This window comes from Podarcis liolepis (genome assembly GCF_965112155.1).
Source record: "Podarcis liolepis genome assembly, chromosome: 2".
In the NCBI taxonomy this organism is placed as follows: Eukaryota; Metazoa; Chordata; class Lepidosauria; order Squamata; family Lacertidae; genus Podarcis; species Podarcis liolepis.
The window spans coordinates 30,970,403-30,994,607 of record NC_139555.1 but is presented as its reverse complement, the minus strand read 5'-3'; the positions used below and the strand labels follow the sequence as shown (position 1 = coordinate 30,994,607).

The following is a 24,205-nucleotide window of genomic DNA, read 5'->3' as shown; positions in this document are numbered from 1 at the left end:
GTTTACGCTTCCCTGCCCAGCCTAGAGGAGAAATGCCGGCACGAAGTTCCCCCCACCAAAGGCGCGCAAGCCGACCAACACACACGGCCCAGCTGTCTCTCGTTAACCCTCACCGCAGTGCTCAGCGCAAGGGGAGCCACCCCTGACCCTTCCCTGTAAATACTTCTTTTTGGAGTCCGGCCACATTTACCTCCCTCCCCCTCAAAAGGCGGCCGCACGCCTGTTCCCTCCCCCAACCCCCAGCCACCGACTCCAAGCTCATTTCTCCGCGCACCCCATTGTAATGAACAGCTGTCCTCGCCCTGCAACCACGGGCTGGAACAGCTGCCCAGAAGCTTCCCTTCTTCTCCCCCACGGGAAGGGCAGCTGCCCTCCTCCATAGGGGGTGATTAAGAAAAAAGGTAGCCCTACCCACCCACCGAGATACCCAAGAGAGCACCCTCTGTGACCCCACCCTGAACCAATGGCACCTCACCCCGCACCGCACCACGGCCTTGCACAATCTCTACTTCCTATGCTCAGGAGCCGATCTGTCCTCGGGATTTACTAGCGCACCCTCAGAGTCCACTCAGGCAGGACCCCCCTCAGGACAACCGGCCACACAGCTCCCAAATCCCGTTCATCCTCTCTTGCTAAGACCAGGAAGGATGCAAAGAGAGACTCCTTCCCAAATCCGAATGTGTGTGTGTCGGGATGGTGGTGGTGGGGCAGCAACTGCACACTCCCCGCTTTAAGCCAAGGACAGTTCGCTGAACATGCAAGGGCCACTCCCCCCTGCTAACTAGTCGCAAGATTAAGGCTTGAACGAATCCCTCCCTCCTTCCCTGAGCGCCCCCCACCCTTGCCATTAAGACCCGCCCCCACCCCCCACCTTGGCCCAGCCAAAGATGCTCCTTCCCGTCTCCTTGGATGCATCTAATTCATTCGCCAGCTCACCGTATCCGCTCTCCTCGTCCTCCTCCATGTTACCAGCCAGACTCCTGCACGGCTGCTTTGCCCGGCTGCTAAAGCTATGCTGCTGCTGCTGCTGCTGCCGCCGCTACTCAGCAAGTTCCTTCCCACCGCCGAGCACACGTGATGGGAACTGGGGAGGGAGGAGGAGGAGGAGGAGGGCGGTGGCACCTCCCCCTGAAACCCGACGCGAAAGAGGCGAGGCTTCGCTGCCCACGTGACGGGCAACGCGGTCCCGAGCCTCGGAGCAAAAGCAACGGTTGCTGCTCCTGCACGCTGCAAGATCCGGATCCGGAGCACGCTGTTTCTGCGGCTTGCAAACCTGTCGCTGCAACTGCACACCTGCACGCGCCCACGCACGCATAGCAAACTGTGTTCTACTCATGAACACCTACATTAATTGCAACTGGGGAGGAGGAGCGCCTTTTGCTGCCCGCGCCACGCGGTGCCCATCTTGGTGTCCTGAGGACAGCGTTGCTGATAAAGGCTGGAGAGATAGCAAGCTGCCTCCCTGGGCTGCTTTGGGAGGAAGGGCGGGTTATTAATTAATTTAAATTTAAATAGAGTCGGTTTTCTCAGGAGTCAGAGAGCGGGATGTGCCTGGGCGCCGTGGGATCTCCTGTGAAGCAAAATGGTCCCTTGCGTTCCTTGTCTTGCCCAGAAAGAAGAGTTTGGATTTGATATCCCGCTTTATCACTACCCGAAGGAGTCTCAAAGCGGCTAACATTCTCCTTTCCCTTCCTCCCCGACAACAAACACTCTGTGAGGTGAGAGGGGCTGAGAGACTTCAGAGAAGTGTGACTAGCCCAAGGTCACCCAGCAGCTGCATGTGGAGGAGCGGAGACTCGAACCCGGTTCCCCAGATTAAGAGTCCACCGCTCTTAACCACTACACCACACTGGTTCAGAGGGAGGAGTCGACGAGGCGGGTGTCACTAGGTGGCTTGCTGTTGACAAGAGGACGGGGTGTAATTTAATAGCAGCAGAGTATTAGCTTTCTTACAAAAATAAAAGCGTCCCACCCGTCTGTGAGAAGTGGGAATTCCACTCCAGGGTGCTGTGGCCCAACAGGCAGGATCAGGGCCAACCAAGGACATTTTGACACCTGAAGTGAACCACAACATGGCTCCCCTTTTCCCACCGGGAAAGGAATGAAGATCTACATCAGGAACAAGGAGTGCCAATAAAGATCTACTTCAGGTTTGCTGCTCCTGTGGATCCTGCCACCTGGGTTGCCTGGGCAGGATTGACCTTAGTTCTCTACCTTGGATTCTCTTTCAGCACTGCACATTTTTTTATAGAGGAAGAGATGTTAGTAGGCCATACATCATGGGGGGGGGGGGAGCGGAGTTGGGATCACACTGGCCCAACTGCAACTTGATTTTGCACCCCCCAGCATGCATCCACCCCCAATCTGCAGGGCTACTCTGCCTCCATTACATGGGGACAGGAGAGGCTAAAGAGGGGGATTAACAGTGCTTAGGAATAGCATTTTTGTTGTTTAATAAACTGGGAAAGGCTGTTACCAGTGAAGGAGGCCAAAGTCAGGAATCCATCTGCATCAGATACTGTGATCAACCCAACCCCTCTTCAGGTGTGTTTGAGAATTCCTGGGGTATGAACAGGTGTCTCCTTAGGGAAGCAACTAAAAGCGGAACTAGCTCCAGCAATTAACTATAATTGTTATTATATAAGCAAGAAGCAGCAATCATTTTAACATACTCCTATTTTCACTGCGCCACCTACGGAGTACTGTAGTAGATTTAGAACTCTCAGAGCTACTTAGCTGTACAGTATTGTGGCTAGTTATTCTGGATTAAAACAAAAACAAACAAACTTGGATACTGGGTAAAAAGCCATATATGCATTTCCATACATATTAGGCGTCCCTGTCTGAAAACAGGAATAGCACTATATGAGTGGTTTCTTGAGCAGCAACTTCTGCTTTAGCACCTACCATTTAATCAGTGTGACAGGCTGGATAGTTCAGTGCTTATAATGCAAGAAGACTCCTTGTGGATAATATTTACAATGATTTCTCAAAAGTGTGAGGAAGCTCCTGCAGGCGATGTACAAGTTGTTGCCAGGACCAGTCAAACAGGCTCTTTCCTAACCCTTTCCTAGATCAGCAAGCAAAATAACATTCTAAATCAGTATAGCATGGGAAGCTCTAGATACACCATCATAGAAACATTGAGGGTTTATGACAGAAATGATTAGTGCAACCCTCTTGTTGACTGCAAGCTTTTTAAGGACTGACGAAAGTTAAGCTTTTTTACAATTTTACCCCCAAAGTTGTTGAGCTTTTAGGATTGAGGTTCTTGAGCTTTTTTTAAGGATTTTATCCCACAACATATACTGCCACAGGGGCTGCATTAAATTGACCGGTGTGCCGGATTAGGCCCCCGAAACGGACTTTGGACAGGCATGTCCTAGGGCTACTGCTCGAGCCAATAATGCATTTATGGCGCTCTGCTCTGAACAGCGTTTTTATTGTTTTGGCATGTGTTGAGTTTGCACTACAGTGGAACCTCTAGTCACGTACTGAATCCGTTCCGGAGTCGATCCGGGTCGCTGGTAGAAGCGCAGTTCTGTGCACGCACATTCGGCAGCAGTGCTGTTCTGCGTGTGCGCAAATTGTGGCAAACCTGGTATTTACTTCTGAGTTTGCCATGGTCACAAATCAAATTGTTTGCGAGTAGGGTCGGTGGCAAGTAGAGGTTCTATTGTACTGGCTTACTACTGGAACTACAAGAGAAGTGCCCCCATTGCCAAAGTAGGACCTGGCCCTTCTTTAAGAGTGATTCAACAATACAGTGGTACCTCGGGTTACATGCGCTTCAGGTTACAGACTCCGCTAACCCAGAAAGTGCTTCAGGTTAAGAACTTTGCTTCAGGATAAGAACAGAAATTGTGCTCCGGTGGCACAGTGGAAGCAGGAGGCCCTATTAGCTAAAGTGGTGCTTCAGGTTAAGAACAGTTTCAGGTTAAGAATGGACCTCCGGAACGAATTAAGTACTTAACACGAGGTACCACTGTAAATTGCATTTAGGCACTCTTGGCAGGTTCAGCAACATTGGCCAAGAACATCAGAGCATATAGTTCTGCTCTCCTGAGGGCCATTACTGCACCATCAACAGCCACAGACAAACCTGTAGGTGTCCCTGTGATTTCCCCTTCCCCTATCAGTTAGTGGCCCCCTTTGCCTGCCTCCAAACCCTTCTAAATCTCAATTAAAAATAAACTAGAAATAAAGAAAAAAGCATTGACTAGCTACAGTATCTAGCATCTTTGGGGAATGGCTGTAGCTCAGTGGTGGAGCACAACTTTTGCATGCAGAAGAACTCAAGTTCAATCCCCAGCATCTCTAGGTAGGGTCAAAAACCCCAGAGAGTCACTGCCAGTCAGTGTAAACAATACGAGGCAAGATGGACCAATAGTCTGATACGAGTAGAACAGCAGCTTCCTACACTCGCTCCCTATAAGGGAGCATGGTAACGCTACAACTTCTCAGCATGACGTGTGTGCTTAACAGCAAACCACAGGAAGAATATTCACTCCACTGAATGTGGCATATATAAAATCTACAGCTGTAAAGCTGTTCAGGTGGAGTTGGGGTGAACCTGGAAGTGACATGGCCTTTCAACCACTGCAGCAAACCTCTCCTCCTCAAGGGTTTGAGAATCTTTGCAATATGCATTGACCCCATGCATGTTGCGAAGCTAAGCAGGGTCCAGTATAGTTTCAAACTGGATGGGGGACAATGTGTTGAGATTCTTGCATTGCTGGAGGGTTCTGACCCTCGGGGTATCTTCAGACTCTACAATTCTTTGATTCTATAATGCAGAGGCTGTTCAGGTGGATAGTGGGGATCAGTCTCTAAGGGGCACGGGATTCCCCCCTCCCCAAAAAAATCCACCTGTTTCTACTGGTTAGGTCAAATGCCCTTATTTCAGAGGCTGGGCTCAAGTCTTCCCCCTAGCTTTTGCCTTCAGTTCTGCAATAGGCTAAAGCAAAGGCATGCACATAAGGGTGTTACGATGTTAGGATGTCTTGAAAAGTACCCAACATAACCACCCCGGTGCTGCAACTACACAGATAGATGAGTGTCCACAGAAAGTGAGAGTAGGAAGGCCTGAGACAAGGGGGATAAACCAAGTGGAACATAGTAGTTCTCAGCTAGGGCTTCAGACTAATGGCAAGCTTAAGAGGTGAGCGGTCATGGAAGAATTACTGCTGCAATCAATCACAGGAGAAACCGATCGACGAGACTGAACACACACACACATACACAAAACATTCCTTTATTGCACCATGAACCATTGCTACAACTAGGGCTACTGCAGCAAGCCCCAGCATGAGGTGCATAATACCCGCTTGGGGTATCTACATGTTGGCAGGAGATTGTTAAACGGGCACTGCCAGAGGGGAAGAGACTGCTCCCCGCTGAGAGAGTGAACAGGGTCAGTGCCCCCCCTCCCCAAGAAAAAAAAAGAAGAATCGTAATAATCATAATAAATCATCAGCTCAAATTAAATGCAATGGCCAAAACCGTTTTGGTAACTGCTTGGATACGGTGGAGAAAATAAAGCTAGTTTTCAACCTTTGCACCCAATCTATGAAGAGAGGAAATGGGTGCCAAAGTTGAACGAGCAATGCTGGGAATGGGTGGGATGCACACGGATTGCCCCTCCAACCAATCATGCACTTGTGGGGAAGTTACAGGTAAAGGCTGCCTACCTGGGAGTCAGCCACCGAGGTTAACAGCTGGACAGCAGCAGATGCAAGGGAATAAAGGAAACCCTAGGCCAGCCCTGCAGGAACAGGAGCCCTTGCACCACTTGGCTTGACAACTACTCACTGAAAAAGGTTTGGCACAGGGACACTTGGGTCTCTCTCATTTTGGCAGGCAGCAGCCCGCTCTGCCTTGGTGCCAAAGCAAGTGATGTTTCGGGCAACCTCTCTCCAACGCAAACTCCCAAGTTGGAAATATGCTGCGAGAGACTCAGGTCCTCTTGGAGTCATTAACTTCTGCCACACAAGCTGTGCAATGATGCCTGCCGGAAGTTAATTAGGACAACGCTTAAGAGGAGGCATGGAAAAAAGACCCAAAGCAAGGAAGATTCAAGACTGCAAGTGGGGGTGTGAATGTCTGAACACTCCTTTGTGGAAAAGAACTCCTAGTTAATGTGTGCGTGGATTTTTTTAATTATTATTGTTGTGTGGAGAATTCAAACATTTCTTCCCCTGCCTGCAGCTTGAAGCAACACACTCCAGCAACAGGCAAATCTCAAATGAACCGTGACTTAACTATGGCTGGAGAATGCTACCGAGAAGTTGTCATTGCAAAGCAGCACCTTTTGAGGGCCCTGGCAGTGAATGCATTTGAACACAACTGTACAGGGCAGGACGACCTGACCACCCGCTTTCCTGGCTGTACAAAACTCAAGTCCCAAGTGTTTTGTACAGCAGGAACAGCATGTGGGAAATGGTCTTGAAAAATATTTCCAGAGTGGAGCATTTCATACTTCTCTGAAATGGGATAAACCAGAGAAGGGGCTGCCGATGGGTAGAGAAATGCCATGTCAGTTGCATCCTGTCCTAATGACTCAGCCAGGGAGTGGGGAAAGGGGCAAATGTACCACAACAACATCCAGCTCTTGAGGAGTTGGGACACAGCTCTCGGCTTTCTCAATCTTCTCTTGGCAGGAAAGGGAACAGAGGGCATCACAGCTCATCATGCTGACACATGGTGGCGGGCGGAGGCAACAGAGGGATTTCATTTCAAAAGGGCTAGTTGCTCTTAGCTCCACTGCTGATCCATGCCTGATGCCCACGGGTACCCAGGGACAGGACCTTCCCCGGGCAAAGGCTCCTCGTGACACTCTTGCAAGTAAGCGGCATTTCCCCAGGCACTGCACAGAAGATCCATCAGAGCCTTCAAGGCAAGAGGAGGACATTCCCCGTGAGTCCCGTTGAGTTGGCAACTTGCGACTGTTGACAGTATTGTGTTGGTCACCGGGCGCTCCAAAGAACCGGAGTTCGCCATAGCACTGCTGCAGCCAAGAACTCATCTGCGGGGTCGAGATGGAGAAAAAATCAGTGCCACAGGAAAAGTGTTACTGGATTGCACCCTCTTGACCACTGGGTGGTGTGAGGAGCAGAAGGAAGAGAACAAAGTTGAAAAAAGCAAGCTAAAATAAATAAATAAGGGGGCAACAGAGATCCTGCAACCACAGGTTTAAATGAGGGAAAGGAAAAAGAATGGCAACGCTGCTTTGTAGAACTCCTACATCTGCATATTGTAGAAGGTCCTACAAGACTTCCCTCGTCACTGCTCAAATCCCTCGGCAGAAGTTGGGAGTTGTAAAAGACAAGAATCCAGCTTCCATATTTAGAATAATGTAATAAGCCTAAGCAAGGACTACACGAGCTTAATATTTGCTGTAGGTATTCAAACGGTCACATTTTAAAAGCAAACAGAACCTGGTGTCTGCAGCTGATGAAGGACCCTTTATGGCACAAACAAAATCAGTGCATTGTTTAACAACTGCGTTTGCAAAATCAAATACGCCTTCCCACCCCTTGCACACAGGCACCACAGTCCTAATTACGAGTCATTTCCACCGCCGAATAATTTTCCATTTGCCCACTCCATAAACTGCAATTCCCCAAATCCCTCTGGTAGGCTGCACTCAAGTTCCTCACCATCTCAAAGCCAATAGCTCAGGCTAGCAACTTTAGCGGGATGTGTCACGGCCCAGAAATTACGCCGGCTTTGCAGTTTCTGGAACGCATTGCCATTTCTTCTCCGCTCACGCTTGAGTTTCTTGATTTTCTTCACCTACGGCAAGAAGAAAGAACGTGTGGTTGTTCCAGCTTCTAGCATCCAAGCTGCCATCCACATCAAGTGAAGCGTAGAAAGGACATTCCCTCCCCACTCTACTCACCAGAAAGCAGCTGCTGGGATGGACAAAAGCTAATTAAATAATAACAACCCAGAGGCGATCAGCAAGTGATCAATGGGACTGAAATCCAAAAGATGTCTTCCTGACTATCACTAGGATCACCCACTAAGCCTAAAATTTGGCTCATGCTCATAGGTCATATAACAGCTCTATTAGAAATGCAAGCAGATGTATTCTGATTGTTCTAGCAACAACTGAGCAGGCAGGCATGCTGAAGAAATATATGCTTTTCAAGATGGGAAGTCTGTTTTAAAAACAATCCAAACTAGCAACTGAACACACTAGGCTAGGCTTGCAACAGGCTAGGCTTCTTACCTTCCCACTGTCAAACTCTTCATCCCAATCGTCAATGACTGTCTGGCTCTGAGACCATACAGCATCCTGCATGGCAGCTTGGCTGATGGCCGACACCTCGCCATCCCATGTCAACACTGTGGAGGAAACACATTGGCAAAGAAGAGCTGGGGGTCGTGGCACGCATGGTCGGCCCAAGACATTTCGGCACCTGAGGCAAACCACAAAATGGTGCCGCCCTCCCCACCAGGGAAGAATGGATGAGTGAAGATCTACATCAGGAACAGGGTGGGGAATAAAGATCTACATCAGGATCTGCTGCCCCTGTGGTTTTTATTTTTCATTTTATAATAAGAACAATCCAAATACCAAAGACACATTTATCTGCTGCCTCTGTGGGTCCTGCTGTCCAAGGCAGTCGCCTCAGCTTGCCTCATAGGTGGGCCGGCCCTGGTGGCAATCCTTCCTCACTATCCCAGCCCTCTGCCCTTTCCTCATTTCTCCACTGAAGAAGACAGCAAGGTGCTATCACCAGAAGCACACATAGAGAAACAGGGACACTGTCTTATCTACATGCACTTCTATCATAAAACACGGGGTGCCTTTTGAGAATGCCAAAGATCCCCATTATTTGTTTTCCTACTGTGGCTTAAGAGGAGGAAACCCCTTCCAAAACACAGGAGCAGTAGGGCCTCATCTGTTTATGGGAAGACCCCTTTCCTTAAAGAAGTACTGTACCTTGCTTTCCATAAGCTTTATCTGAAGAATCCTTCAGTAGCTCCTGGACCACATCAAACTGTTCGTGCTTCTGGTGTACCACTTCCTTCTTTGGACTTGGGATGTTCCAGGAGCACTTGTCCCCATGTCTAAACTGGCTGCCAGTCCAGGTCAAGGCCACTGTGGAAAGAAGGAAGGGTGCGTGGTAAGAAGTATTGGCACAATCATGTCATGCAGCAAATCTGACCTGCCACTCTGCAGCAGTGCCAGGGAAACCAAGGGAACAGAACTGAAAAGAAACACAACCCCAGGAACAGGTGTGTGATTTGCATTCCCAGTGGTCCACGGGCCAAGGTAAAAATGCTCACTTACACCTGCAGGGGGAAAACACGTGCAAGACACCAATAGACTATTGGAACATCTCCACCAACCACAATACTGCACAAGTTCCTAGGGTTTGCACCCAGAATTAATCACAACGGCTTGTTTAACTGAGCTTAGGTTGTTGGGCGTCAACATGTCAGAGCTGTGGGGGTTACGTCTGAGTTCATCTGCACGCCTAGCAAGAGATGCCCGATGTGCATAAACCAAACAGGGAGAGGCTATGAAGCCTTGGGACAAAAGCAGAGGAAACCTTGGGAGAAAACCCACTGCCACATTCTACGTAGTTGCTAAGTAGTTAGTGTCAGGGAAGAGTTAGAGTTAGAAGTTTCCAGATTCCCAGAGGGAGAACGTTTTTCCCAAGAGAGGGAGGAGAGCAGTGAATCTAATATAGCTCAGATTCGGAGGAGGGGAGACACAAGCCAGCTCTAGCGAGGAGGTTAGAAAAAAGAGCGGGAAAGCGAAAGGAAGGGCGCGTTCGCCATTTTGAGAGTTGCTGGTCACGGAGAAGCAGAGCTCGGAAGGTATCTGAAATAAGTGACTCTGAGGAATAATAGTTAAAGATAAGAACAGTTTATAAGATTGTTTGTTAATATGCAATAAAAAGTTATAAAAGAACAAGAAGTGTTTGTGTGGTGATCTGAAGAGGACAATGACCAGTCCTGACAGGCACCTATACTGCTTTTGTTTGGACATAAGGAAACCGTGTGTGTGTGTGTGTGTGTGTGTGTGTGTGTGTGTGTATAAACATAAACATAAATATAAATAGGTAACAGTTCTTCCGCGTCCCAAAAAGAGCTCTGGGATTGGGGCAAGTGTCACTACTGCTCTTCACAGATACAGTGGAGCTGATGGCAGCTCAGCCTAGTTTAGAACTGCAGCAAGTCCAAGCTCCCCTATGCCCATTCTAGGAGCTGATCTGAACTGGGGGGTACACCGTCCCCCACTCTAAATCTCCTTTCTCCGCGCACACACCCAGCTAAGATATAGATATGTCTCAAACCTGGGGGGCTGATTCTAGCAGAGGAAAGGCCATTTTCTCTCTGTTCTTCTTGGGGGCTGCTGGCCTCTGGCACAGAGCCCCCCTGCTTCTCCCTCCTCTTGTGCTTTCGGTGCTCGCTCTCTCCAGCAGGGCTGCCGCTGTCCGAAGCTGGGCAAGGAAGCTGCTTCGGCTTCTTTTTCTTCTTCTTCTTCAGGCTACAGGACTCCTCCACCGGCTCATGGGCTATTAGGCAGGCTTCTGCCTCGCGCTGTGGAGGGCAGCTGCAAAATGGATTAAAAAACAACAGCCAACCCCTTTGGTTTTATTCACTTATTTTTTTAAAGTTAGAACTGTTCCTCCCACCCACCCAGAAAAAAGTACAATCAGCAGCCATTGCTTTAAAATAACCTGCTTTAAAACTGTATCTAAATGCAATGAGAAAGTACAAAGAATACCACCCCAAGGACCTTTTCCCCATATGAACCCAAATGGACTCTGAGATCATCATCTGAGGCCCTTCTTTGTGTCCCCCCTCCATTCGGGGTACAGAGGATGGCAACAGAACCAGTCAGCATTATTTGGTACTGAGCATGCTCAGTCCTTACTGGGCTATTCCGGGGTTCTCCCCCCTACTGTTTTTCCTTCTGCAAACCTTGCGGTCACCCCACGCCTAATATATCTGTGCCAATATGGTGCTGTTTGGGGCCGCATAAGGACTAGCACTCAGAAAAGTAAGCATATTTATATGATTTCATTCCTTCCCAAATTTCCATGTCTTAATCTAGCAACCAGCAGCACATGTTTCTGAGAGGGTCCAGATTTAGCCTTCAGTAAGGTCGCATTATTTCAAAAAGTTGAGCTTTGGGGGGGGACCTCCCCCCAAAATAGTGATTCTAAGCTTCTGGAGCTGTTTCTGCTGCTTTTTCCATTGTGTTGCCTGACACCTGGGTTTTCCCAGACATTTTGGCGATTCGGCAAAATTCCCCTGACACCATTTTTACACCTGAAAGCGAGGACATATCAGGAATTTTCCTGATGTATGGCAAGCCTAGCGTTCAGCTACATGATCTTGCTTAAAAGGATCAGGCGTACAGAGAGATGCCAGTCAGAAACCATCAGTTTCATCTCTAGGCAGATGTATATTCTGCAAAATGCATCTGAGCGAAACGCCCCACAGTCTGTACCAGTAGCAGCGGCAGAATCCCAAAACCTATTTTTAGTTATACACAGAAAAGAAGCACCAGGCTTCTGGAAATCTGGGAGGCATACTTCCCCCTCCCTCAGAGTTTTCATTTTACAGGGGCGAGGAAGAGGAACTTTTGGGGGAACTGAAATATATGCTGTGCTTGCTTTCTTCTTATCAAAATTATTGAGCTGTACCTTTTGGCCTGTTTAATACAGTGGTGCCCCGCAAGACGAATGCCTTGCAAGATGAAAAACTCGCTAGACGAAAGGGTTTTTCGGTTTTGCGTTGCTTCGCTAGACGAATTTCCCTATGGGCTTGCTTCGCAAGATGAAAATGTCTTGCACTTTTTTTAAAAAGCCGCTTGAAGAGGCGCAGTTGCGACGGACCGTGCTTCGCAAGACGAAAAACATCGCAAGACGAAAAGACTCGCGGAACGAATTCTTTTCGTCTTGCGAGGCACCACTGTACATCTACATCTCTACTCAGGAGACCGCCCACTCTGCTTAGCAGAGTTTACTCCCAATTGAGCTTGCACAGGATTGAAGCCTCAAAAATAAGTGCCTCAGGTTTGTAGGCACAGTCTTTTAAAGGGGAGGAAAGAAGATGGTCAACCAGACAGGAAGGGCCAGGATTATGCAAAACACTGGTCCAAAAGGCAGCAGGAAGGACTTGTGTAAACACAGGGCAACGCTTGGTTCCACTAGGCTCAAAGGCTCCACTTGTTTTATTATTTATTATTATTATTATTATTATTGAAGGTGATGGGGGGGCTGGGGGGAGGCCCAAAGACCCTTGAGACACAGATAACAAGGAAACACACTCCTACCTAGCAATGTAAGCAACCTAGCAATTCACAGAGGGGTCTGAGAGCTTAGTCTAAGTCTTCATGGCTTGCCATCCCAACAGTGTTAGAAACTCAGATATATAAGCCTAGGCGCCAAATGGCTCCTCAAACCAAGGTTAAAGTCGCCAAAATGGAATGTCCAGTTGCCCCTTTTGGGCAAGACGGCTCCAAAGCCTTATTTTTCAAATGATGGATTGACTGTGATTGATTCCCAGTGAAACATCTGGCTAGTTCAGATGACAACCTTGAGCTAGGTTAAGAGCTTTGAGAGCTTAAGGAAAGTTACTTGATCCAGGGACAGTCCACATATACAATGGCCTATTTCTGACCTCTTTTTCCCTAATGGTGACAACAGACTATTCATAACATAAGAATATGCTTCATAATTGAGCAGGCAGTGGGGTGGGCTAAGTGAAGACAAGCCTATAACGCTGTTCACTGCTCCTGTTCTGGCTGCACAGAAAAGACATGTTGGTTCCTGAAATTCATTCCGATTGCAGAGAAGAAGAAGAAGAAGAAGAGGAGGAGTTTGGATTTGATATCCCGCCTTTCACTCCCTTTAAGGAGTCTCAAAGCGGCTAACATTCTCCTTTCCCTTCCTCCCCCACAACAAACACTCTGTGAGGTGAGTGGGGCTGAGAGACTTCAAAGAAGTGTGACTGGCCCAAGGTCACCCAGCAGCTGCATGTGGAGGAGCGGAGACGCGAACCTGGTTCCCCAGATTACGAGACTACCGCTCTTAACCACTACACCACACTGGCTCTCAAGAGAGAGATAAAATATAACCGATAGAATTCTACAGGATGAGGTATTAGTGTGTGAAAACAGTCTAGATCCAAGGATCCCCAGGCATGCACCTCCAGATGGTGGAGATGTCAAGTGCTCATGTTTCTCTCTCCAAGCAAAGCCCTTCCCCTAGAAAAGACAACCAAGCAAACACTCACCTGTTCACAGGGGACAGCAACGGCTTACAGTCTTCCTCTGTTTGCTGCAGCTTCCTTTTCTTTTTCTTCTTTTTCCTCTTTTGGGTGGAATTAGCTAGATCTGGATCTGCTACCTTGCAGCCTCCAGCTATTCCCTCTTCCTCTCCCTTCCTGGCTGCCACCAAGTCAGATTCCGGTTCAGGAGAGGAGTCTCCAGGCCTGCCGTTTTCCTCGAGTTGCCTCTTCTTCCTGGGTGGGTTGGAGAGGCAGGTTCCCTCTGCACCAATGGTTCGTGTGCTTGGGATGCAATGGGTGCCTTGTTCTTCCTCCGAGAGGCTACGCTTCCTTTTCCTCTTCTTGGAGCTGGCAAGGAAAGGCCTCTTGTCCCGGTCTGGGCAAGAGTGGCTCAGTGCCTCTTTGGGCACCGCAGGTGGCAGCAGAGGGGCGGCAGAAAGGCAGCATGATTTGAAGCTGGGCAAGGGTTTGACAAAGGCGCTGCTGGCCGGCGGTGGAGGCGCTGAAGATTTGGAAGCAGATGAGGGCGTCCTAGAGAATCACACGCAGACAAAGCTAAGAGCCAACCGACACCAAAGCGGCAGAAGTCTCTGCAGAAGACCACACCCGTTTCTGTTCTAAAAGAGAGCCAGTGCCGGCCTCTTCCACAACATAAATGGTCCCTTACATCAGTGTTCCCCAACCTTGGGCCTCCAGCTGTTTTTGGACTACAACTCCCATCATCCCTCGCTAGCAAGACCAGTGGTCAAGGATGATGGGAATTGTAGTCCAAAAACAGCTGGAGGCCCAAGGTTGGGGAACACTGCCTTACATCACCCAGAAGGACAAAGCATTGTCAACCGAAGCAAAGGAAAGCCCTGTTGGATTCATGCATCTAATTCTACATTCTGTTCTCAGAGTGGTCAACCAGGTGCCCAGGACTTGTGATCTTGTGATCTGCAGCAACTGGGATACAGAGGCAGACCACCCCACATGTCCTAGGCATTAATAAACATTCAGCTTCTTCCAGGCTTAAGACTGGTATGGCGTCAGGCTTTGGAACTGTTTCTGCCCCTATCCCAAAGGCTTCACTGACCCTGCAATGTTTCCTCACTAATAATAATAATAATAATAATAATAATAATTTTTATCTATACCCTGCCCTCCCCAGCCAAGACCGGGCTCAGGGCAGCTAACACCAGGTATAAAAACAATTGATTAAAATACAACTTAAAAACAAGATTAAAATACAACATTAAAATGCAGCCTCATTCTATTGCTCTGTTCTGCACTGCTTCTTGCAGGATAAACAACCCCTTAAGTTCCATCTGTATTCAAAGCATGCAGATGATTTGCTACCTAAGTATAAGCTAATTTGTATTGCTTTTAAGAGTTTAGACTCAAAGAACAGAGTGTCTCGCCGTAGCACAAAAAGCTTGCAGTACAGAGCAATGCAGCTGTGCACCTCTGCAGAGGCTGGACGGTTGGCAAACCTGCGCCCAGGAAGTACACTTGTCCCTGGAGAACTCAAAAGAACAATGCGAGCCAACAAGACTCTCAACGCAAAAGACTCTCAACTGAGCGCTAGTAGAAGAGTAGGGAAGGAAGACTGCACTGATGTGAGGTTATATGGCAAGAGATGGTGGCCTGGAATCATGTATTAAGAGAAATAAAGTATTGGATTATGAATTACCAAGACAGCCCTTACTAGAGGGATGCAGAACCTCAGGCACAGGGGCTAGATGCGGCCACTCTAGGCCTTGATATGGCCCTCACGAGCATCCGTGGGCCACGATCCCTCTCCTCGGGCCACAGCCCTTGCCAGTCCTACTTTATACCCTCTCAAGGGTTTTTATCTGGTTGGTATGTGCCATCGAACTCCGGTTGCCTGGATGTAGGATTCTAGAGGGGTGCATGAGTGTATTTAGAAACTTGCCTACTGTGCAAGGACAACATTTACATTCCTAGCTCGCCCCACTTTTGCCACAGAAAGGGGCCCAGAATAGAATGCATCCCTGCATGCACCTGTTTTAGCAGTAGTATTATCTGGCTATTTTAAAGGAATTGTGGGACCCCCAAGAAGATCTCAAAATGACAGTCCGCCTTATAGCAATAGCAGCCTGTATGACCACATGTCAGGTTTGGGGGAAACCAGACCCTCTTCAATCAGAGACTTGGCTAGGAAAAGTCTGGGACCTAGAACATATGGTGAAATTTAAAAACATAAACAGGCAGAGGTTGACCACGTGATAATAAACTGAGAACCCCAATTGTTTGGTGAGATGTAGGTTGAAATACAGGTCAAATATGAGGAGCATGGGTGGAATCAATATAAAAAGAAAAAAGTTGAACGCCGTATCGACGAGTACATTTGAAGTTGGAAGTTTTATGCTATTGACTTGATGTGACCGGAGTCACATATGATTAAACGAACCATGTGCTACTTTTAAAGCAATATACAATTATACTGTCTTAAAACAGATGCATTTTAAGTGATGTGTGGCCATTAGGATGTACATAGTCAAAATAAAAAAATTCCTTCCAGTAGCACCTTAAAGACCAACTAAGTTAGTTCTTGGTATGAGCTTTCATGTGCATGCACACTTCTTCAGATACCAAGAACTAACTTAGTTGGTCTTTAAGGTGCTACTGGAAGGAATTTTTTTATTTTGACTATGGCAGACCAACACGGCTACCTATCTGTAACAGGATGTACATAGGTTTAAAAATATTTATTGCATTATGCTTGCCACTAATCTGTTAATACTTACTATGGGGTTGCATCCAAGGAAGATAGAGTAGACCCACTGAAACTAATGGACCTAAGTTGGTCATGCCAACTATCTGCAACTGGTCAACTCTGAGGACTAACAGAGGCTTGCATCCAATGCAGCACGAAGCAAGTATCCTGTTAGCATAAGGATCACCAGTTCGACAACTCCCCCACCCCCACAATCTGCTCTAGGAATTCCTCCAACCCTCTGTAGCAAATTTGGAGCAGGGGAAAAGTCCCACTGCACAAGCAGGAATCCCTGTGCTGATGGGATGCTTATTTAGTGCTGCCATAGATACAAGCCGTTGGCTACAACCCTAATCATTTACCATTGTATACATGTGTGTGCGCACACACATACGATAAACACACACAAACATATACAGTCATAACTCATGTTACGTCCGCTTCATGTTAGGTTCTTTCAGGTTACGTCCCACGGCGACCCAGAAGTACCTGAAATTTCTGGGTATCGCTGCTCGCGCATGCACGCAAAATGACATCACGCGCATGCGCAGAAGAGCGAATCGCAACTTGTGTGTGCGCAGACGCGCCGCTGCGGGTTGCGCTCTTTTCATATTGCGAAAGGGCCTCCAGAACAGATCCCGTTCGCAACCAGAGGTACCAATGTATATATAACACAAATTAAAAAAACACAAAGGCTGCTCTCCCACATAATGTCCAAGCGGGGTGACGTTTCTCATTCCCTGTCCATTTGCCCAAAGCACCCAAACCAGACACAACACCCAGTAACAGGTGGGCTTCAAGGCACATGTTAGCAATTGCAGCAACACCCTCAAATCCAGAAAGGCTTTGCTTCAGAAAAGTACCAAACGCTACAGTGACTTCTTATGACAAGCCAAAGAGCCACACAGCAAGGACAGGGTTCAGAAAGCCAGGCCAGGGTTATGACTGCCCCCCCCCCGCCCCCGCAAGGGCCCCGGGAGCTCACCTGGGATAGTCGAGCGCAGCGGCACAGACGGGGTGGGTGGTTTTTGTAGCAGCTGGTGGAGGGTGGGGCGGCGCCAGGCGCTCACTGCTGCTCAGTTTCTGCAGTGTGTTGCTGCCCTGTAGTTATTGACATAAATAAAAACTTGGTGGTCTAAAAAGAGGTTTCCGTGACCCCAGGGGGCAGAGCAAGAAGAGAGAGGAGGGGGAAAACAAAAGAACAGGTGGGGGTGGGACAGGGAAAAAGAATCAGAAAAGTGTTTGCTGTTAGAAACAAAGGGAAAAGAAGGAAGGACATGTATAAAGACAGAACAGTGTTAGAATAAAACAATGGGCAACAGGCACCTTCCCATCTTCCTTGTTTCCAAAGAGAGGAACGAAAAGAACCAGCCAGGGTCTCTCTGCTCTGGCCCTGTGAGCAGCGAAATGCCTCCTTTAATATGGGCCTCACCAAGCAAGAGGATTTGGAGGGGCAAGAATGAGGGGAGACCAGCTCTACAGAACACACGTTTCTCCCCTAGGGTCTGGGGAAACAGGGTCCCCCTGCACAGAATGCATTCGCAAGGCAAGACACCTGCTTAAAAGAATACGGAGCTTGTTCGCAGGTAGAATCAAGCCAAACCATGGCTGAGCACGAATAGGGCGCACGCCGGTTCCGGGAGTGGAGATCTCAGCCGCTTTGCTCCTCCCCGGGTTCTGCTTGCTGCCATGCTGCCCAGGACCAAGCCATGGTTTGGCTTAGAACGGCATCTGAACCTGGGCCAAGCCACTGCTCTGCCCTGGGCAGCACAAGAGGAGTGCTGTGGCCGCAATCCTTGAATCAGGGAACCTGCACATTTGCTTTTTCACACTAAGCCATGATTTGACTTTGCATTATGTGTGGGCCGTAGTTTGCAACAATGGATTGGCATGTAAGGAGGGTAGTCAGAAAGCACTTGGGACTTATAAGCTGGCCAGGTGATGAATCTCCCTGGGCTCCTACCTACAAAACAGCTCAGTTGGTTAAACATGAGACTCTTAATCTCAGGATTGTGGGTTCGAGCTCCACTTTGAGCAAAATATTCCTGCCTTGCAGGGGGTTGGATCAGAGTTTCCCAAACTTGGGTTTCCAGCCGCTCCTGGACTACAATTCCCATCATCCCTGACCACTGGTCCTGCTAGCTAGGGATGATGGAAGTTGTAGACCAAAAACAGCTGGAGACCCAAGTTTGGGGAACCCTGGACTAGATGATCCCTTCCAACTCTACAACTGCATATGTGATCGAGTCTGCAGTGCTGCCGCAAGCCTGAAATGCCCCTTGCCTGAATCAACCCCACCCCACCACCCAAATCACCACTCCATTTTGCCACCATTTTGGAGGTAGGTGAGGTAAAGTACCCCTAAAACGCACCTTCCTGGCAGAGAGGGCCAGCTTTTTCGCAGGTGGGGGGGACATGGTATTTCCCAGCTCCAGATTGGTCACATTAGCCAGCAAAGGCGACTTCAGCTTGGCAAACTTGGAGTCCTCGGAAACAGATTTCCCAGAGGCACAGTCCGATTCCTGAGAGGAGCAGTAGCCGTTGACGCCCATCGTGGCCTGCAGGAGTCCTTTGGCTGGGCGATGTGCTGGACTGGAGGAAAAGGAGCTGCTCGAAGAGGACGAGGAAGAAGAAGATGAGGAGGAGGAAGAAGTCAAAGGCGAGGAGGCCTTGCTCAGCACCTCTGGGCCTTCCTCACGAACTTTGGCTTCAGGGTCTCCTCTGGGAGCCTCTGGCGGCTGTGAAGACAATGCCAACCCCTTGTCTCCCCAGGAGCTCTGCTTGCCCATCTCCACCCTGACACTGGTGGCCTCGCTGAAGTCCTGAGATGTTTTGAGTGGCAAGAGAGGCTGCTTCTTGGACCTCTTGCTGAAGTCGTCTAGGAAAGACAGCTTGGCAGGGAGCTTAGGAGAGGAGAACCCAACAGCAGGGATGAGCTTCGGATGAGGAGAAGGAGGAAGCGTCCCGTTCTGGGGTTTGGAGTTGGAAGCAAAGGAGCTGCGGGGAACAGGGACGCCAGGTTCCTCAGGGTCCAATGTCTTCCTGGCCTGTGTCACATCTTGCCTCTGTAGCGACAGAAGATAATAGGTGTTGAACGAAGACAGGTAGAGCCAATACCACAAAATGGGAACTGCTCCCCCTGCTCAATAAACTGTTCAGACCAATCCAAACGCAATACCCCGCAAACTGCCAGATGTATAAGCAGACGGCATATAAGGTTATCTAGCTGCATGAAAGTCATGCAGTTCACTTACAAGTTACTCAGGGTTAAGATTTCCCCCATCTGATCCACGGGGAAGCAACTGATGCATTTATTACCATTCAAGTTGGTGGGCTCTGGCCTTGTTCTCAAAACAGGAGAGGACTGCTACAATTGCCAAGTTCTGGAAGACTTTTGATCTTGGCGATTTGGATTACTGGTATACCAAGACTTAGCAAATCACCCTCTCCTTGAAAAAAAATTCTTGTTACATTAAAACTACCCAGAGGCCAAAATGCCTGGTTTGATTTTATTTCATATACTGTATGAACACAGCAGGTTCACAGACGCCAAGTCCCACTGGTTTAAGCAAATGCCTGGAATAGTTAAATTATCAGCTGCTACTAAGGGTACAGTGGTACCTTGAGTCACAAACACTTCGGGTTACAGACTCCGCTAACCTGGAAGTAGTACCTCAGGTTAAGAACTTTACCTCAGGATGAGAACAGAAATCGTGCGCTGGTGGCGCGGCAGCAGCAGGAGACCCCATTAGCTAAAGTGGTGCTTCAGGTTAAGAACGGACCTCTGGAACGAATTAAGTTCGTAACCAGAGGTACCACTGTACTTTATTTCAGAGGTGATCTCTGATTATTACAATAGACTGCCTGTTATGATGCGGTTCTAGGCCACAAAATCTTTTACTTGGGCGCTAACTCAGTGAGTGTAACAGCTACAGTGGTAGCTTGCAAGACGAAAAGAATCCGTTCTGTGATTCTCTTCGTCTAGCGGTTTTTTCATCTTGCGAAGCAAGCCCATTGAAGGATTAGCGGATTAGCGCTATTAGCGGCTTATCTGATGATCGGATCAGCTGATAAGTGGCTTAGCGGCTTAGAAAAAGGTGGGGAAAAGGAAAAAAAACCAGCAGGAACTCGCAAGGCATTGTCGTCTTGTGAAGCAAGCCCATAGGAAATTCGTTTTGCGAAGCACCTCCAAAACGGAAAACCCTTTCGTCTAGCGGGTTTTCCGTCTTGCGAGGCATTCGTCTTGCGGGGCACCACTGTACTTTATTTCTTATCTCCCAACTGTAATGATTGTATTTTCTTATTATATTCTTTGTTGTTTTAACATTGCTAATTTAATGAATAGTACTCTGGGGGTAAAACGAATAACTTCCTTGACCATACCAACTGACACCACAGGAGAGGGCTCGTGTGAGGGAATGCACCCCCATTTTTGAGTTATTTTGATGTACTTCGCATAGGAAGTTGGAATGCCAGGGAAATGGCTAGGCTCAAACCTCTCACTGCCATCTAGGCAAAGAAGCATTTAGGCATGTGAGCCTTCCCCCCTGCAGCCTGAAGTGGTACAATCCACTCACAGGTTTACCACTTCTGTGAGAATAAGTGTGGAGAAGAAGCACTAAGATGCCCAACTACTGGCACCCCATCCATTACATAAAACTGCAAACATGTTTCCCATAAAGATGCTGGGGGCAGAACAAGGCTTAAGACTCAAAATACCAGTTTTGTGACTGCATCGGAAGCATCAACCCAACAATTTCATCAATCTTTTGTAGTACACTCCCCACAATTCATAACAGTGTCTCAGGCTGGCTGCCGGCCTGCTGCAGTGCATTTGTATGGCTGGAAGAATTTCACTTTCCCCCCCAAAAATAAACTTGCTAGCACTTATGGCTGCTGATGAAAAGTGTGCGGATAACATACCAACCCAGAGAAGAGACTGCGTAATATTTTTCAGTAGCTGAAGAGAGCTTCAGGGTACTCACTCTCAATTTACTTTGGGGTTTTTTTTACAGGTCACTGGGTTTTGTTTTTCCTCAGCCCAGAATCTGCACTGCTCAAGCTTAAGACTTTCCCCTTTCCTTTTGAAGTTCAAAGTACACACAGTTCCGACGGTGGGAAATTCTGGATGGCAGGCGGACTATGCAGATATTCACCTTGCTCATCAGTGGTGACGCGAGGGCACCATTGGTCATGCTTTTCTTCATGTGGTCGGAGACTATGCTTGCTCGGTTGGATGCAGGGCACGTGCTTTTGGAGATGGTCCCCTCAGAATTCTTCCTGGTACTTGGGATCCTTGAAAAGGGGGAAGAAGAAGGAGGAACTTGTACTTTATCGCTATCACTATTTTTAGAGGTCACCCTACTCTTCAGACCAGGGGGGTGGGGAACCTCCAACTCTTAGGCCAATCTTGGTGCACCAGGATTAATTTAGCTCAGGGAGGCCATTTCCTCCAAACCACACCCACCTGCCCATCAGCTGATGTCACCGGTGTTGTCAGCTGATGGATGGGAGAACAGCTTTCAATCCTGCATTGGCTGCACAATCCGGTTCCCAGCACAGAGCAGGATCATGCAACCAAGGCAGCAAGGTTTAATAGGGCAGGGATTAAAGCCCTTGTCTTTGGCAAGAGAATACAGGTGCTGTGAACCTTCTTCAGTATGAAGGATTACATTACAGCCAAGGTGGGGAACTGGGTGTGGCTGATGAGCCAAGCTGAGTCTATTTTGGATCTGGCAAATCATCCGGGCCAAGAATTGGGGCACCCTCTGCAATCCATTCCGACGGGTAGGCAGGGCTGCCCATTTATCAGTCACCAGAGACACCACCATGACATCAGGTACCCTAACAACTGTAACACACATTTATAGTGTGCTCTATCAAGCATTTCTTTGGAATTTGACACCAGAGCTTCACCATTTACACGCCAGAATTAAACGGCATGAAGTGATGAGCAGCTGGGCTTCCTCCCCCCCCCCCCAAAAAAAGCCACATTGCAGGCCAAATGGGAAGGTCCTGGAGCACCTAATTTGGGACACAGGTCTGAGGTTCCCCACCACTGCGCTACAGTTTACAAATACAAAAGAACACAGAAGTATTTGTTTGGTCTTGGATTTAAAAAAAGAAAAGCAAATAGAGAAGTTAAGGAAACAACTTTAAACCATAAAACATTAAACAACCCAAAAAGCCCAAAAGAAAACATGAACACAAAGGAATATCTAAAGCAGAAAAACATCTCAACTTATATAACTCTTTGCCAGCTATAGATTGTACATTGCTAATGCATAGGCCCCTCAAATTATTCAATGGACAGTATGCCAGAGTACAATACAATTCAAACTGTTGCAGCATTTGAAGCACCGCATGAAAATGTAACACCCGGGTTTATTATTGATTACAAATGATCAACGGAAAAGCACCACACCTCTACAGATGTTGGTGTGAGGTCATTCATAAATTGAAGACTTCAACAATAAAGGGCAGCGCAAATGCTGAATAGTAAGATTTTTTTTTTTAAAAAAAAAGTATTCTCGTATATATTGGCCTTTGAACAGTTTGGCAGAGCAGCTACTCATTAGCATTGATGTACATTTTATCACAGAGAAAGACTTTATTGAAAGAGGGCCTAAACCAGGGGTTGGCAACGTTTTTTGAGGCCGGTCCGGTCCACTCCCCGGCAGACCTCCCCATGGGCCTTAGGTTGCCGACTTCTGGTCTAAACACACTTGGTTTTTAGAGTTTCTTTTAAAAAAGGTACATATTATTGGGTTTTTCGCTGCTATTTATTTGTGGATCACTGCCAAGCACTCTGCTTCCCTCTGAATATTTTATTCATTTACATGAGATGATATTTAGCAATCACAGCAACATGAAAAGGAAACCACATCAGCAGAAGCAGCTGAGGACCCTGCTAAAACAGTGATGGGTTAAGAATGGTCAAGGGTGCTTCCCAGCATTAGCAACAACCGTGTTATTATCATCGCCCCCAGTTGACCCCAGCCTGCTCCTCCCTCCATTTAAAAAAATGGACTTCTGCTCCTCTCCACTCCACTCGATTAGCACAAAGGTGACAGGTGGATTGAAGGGCACCCCAAGAAACAGGCATGAAGAGAGGCTGGCAACGGCAGGTCCCATATCATGCCCCACTTACCGAAGATAGAAAAGCACATAGGCCTGTTGATTGAGGACAACTTTGATGTTGCTTGAATGCACCATTGAGTCGTTCATCTGGTACCACTGCCCATTACTAGCCTGAAAATGGGAAGAGGAAGGAGGATTTGTAGCTACAACACAGCACAGAAGGGCAGCGTTAGGCAGGAGGGGAACAAGCACTGCACACCATCAAAGGTAGGCATAAGCTTCACTGAAAAAAGGGACTAGGTCAATGTTTCCCAAACTTGGGTCTCCAGCTGTTTTGGGACTACAACTCCCATCATCCCTAGCTAGCAAGTCCAGAAGCGGAGGTGATGGGAATTGCAGTTCGAAAACAGCCAGACACCCAAGTCTGGGAAACACTGGACCAGATAAATTCATGAACAGATGTACCAGTGGCTGCAAGTCATGACAGCCAGGAATCCAACATCCACATACACTGATAACAATACCAAGAGCTGGAGAATAACCCTAGGGAGGTTAGTTACCCCACTTCTAAACTTCCCCTTTGCCATCTGGCTGGCTACTATGGGTAGGAATAAAGCCAACTAGGGCAATAAACATTGGATAATTCTTGTGCTAGAGATAATATAATAATAATATTTTATTTATATCCTGCCCTCCCCAGCTGAAGCCGGGCTCAGAGCGGCTAACAACAATAAAAGTAACACAGCATTCTAAAATCAATTCATTTTAAAATCAGTTCAAAATCAAATTAATGGCAGCCACTGGGCTAGAGTTCTGTGAGGATTACCAAAGGAGGGGGTCAGACTGTGCCTTGGCCAAAGGCTTGGTGGAACAGCTCTGTCTTGCAGGCCCTGCGGAAAGATGTCAAGTCCCACAGGGCCCTAGCCTCTTGTGACAGAACGTTCCACCAGATCGGGGCCACAGCCGAAAAAGCCCTGGCTCTGGTTGAGGCCAGCCTAACCTCCCTGCGGCCTGGGACCTCCAAGATGTTTTAGTTTGAAGACCGTAAGGTCCTCTGTGGGACATACCAGGAGAGGCGGTCCCGTAGGTACGAGGGTCCTAGGCCGTATAGGGCTTTAAAGGTTAAAACCAGCACCTTAAACCTGA

General features: G+C 48.0%; 2 protein-coding genes across 7 annotated transcripts in view; both read right to left on the bottom strand.

Moving 5' to 3' along the window:
• Positions 1 to 1,129, bottom strand: part of CYTH1 (cytohesin 1) — a 56,914-nt gene extending 55,785 nt beyond the window's left edge. The window contains exon 1 of the mRNA XM_083486963.1: positions 937 to 1,129. Coding sequence (XP_083343089.1) covers positions 937 to 964 — 28 coding nt within the window. The 5' untranslated portion in view covers positions 965 to 1,129. The remainder of the gene's footprint in view (positions 1 to 936) is intronic.
• A 4,109-nt stretch (positions 1,130 to 5,238) lies between these two features.
• Positions 5,239 to 24,205, bottom strand: part of USP36 (ubiquitin specific peptidase 36) — a 31,179-nt gene continuing 12,212 nt past the window's right edge. For 5 of the 6 annotated variants that reach the window (XM_083489526.1, XM_083489522.1, XM_083489521.1 and 2 more), the window contains exons 11-20: positions 23,130 to 23,230; positions 21,136 to 21,274; positions 18,352 to 19,044; positions 16,965 to 17,080; positions 13,267 to 13,791; positions 10,314 to 10,573; positions 8,951 to 9,109; positions 8,234 to 8,349; positions 7,659 to 7,794; positions 5,239 to 7,024 (exon numbers count right to left, since the gene is read on the bottom strand). In XM_083489526.1, the coding sequence (XP_083345652.1) occupies positions 7,663 to 7,794; positions 8,234 to 8,349; positions 8,951 to 9,109; positions 10,314 to 10,573; positions 13,267 to 13,791; positions 16,965 to 17,080; positions 18,352 to 19,044; positions 21,136 to 21,274; positions 23,130 to 23,230 (2,241 nt within the window). In that variant the 3' untranslated portion in view covers positions 5,239 to 7,024; positions 7,659 to 7,662. The remainder of the gene's footprint in view (positions 7,025 to 7,658; positions 7,795 to 8,233; positions 8,350 to 8,950; positions 9,110 to 10,313; positions 10,574 to 13,266; positions 13,792 to 16,964; positions 17,081 to 18,351; positions 19,045 to 21,135; positions 21,275 to 23,129; positions 23,231 to 24,205) is intronic. The other variant, XM_083489525.1, reaches the window with a different exon arrangement.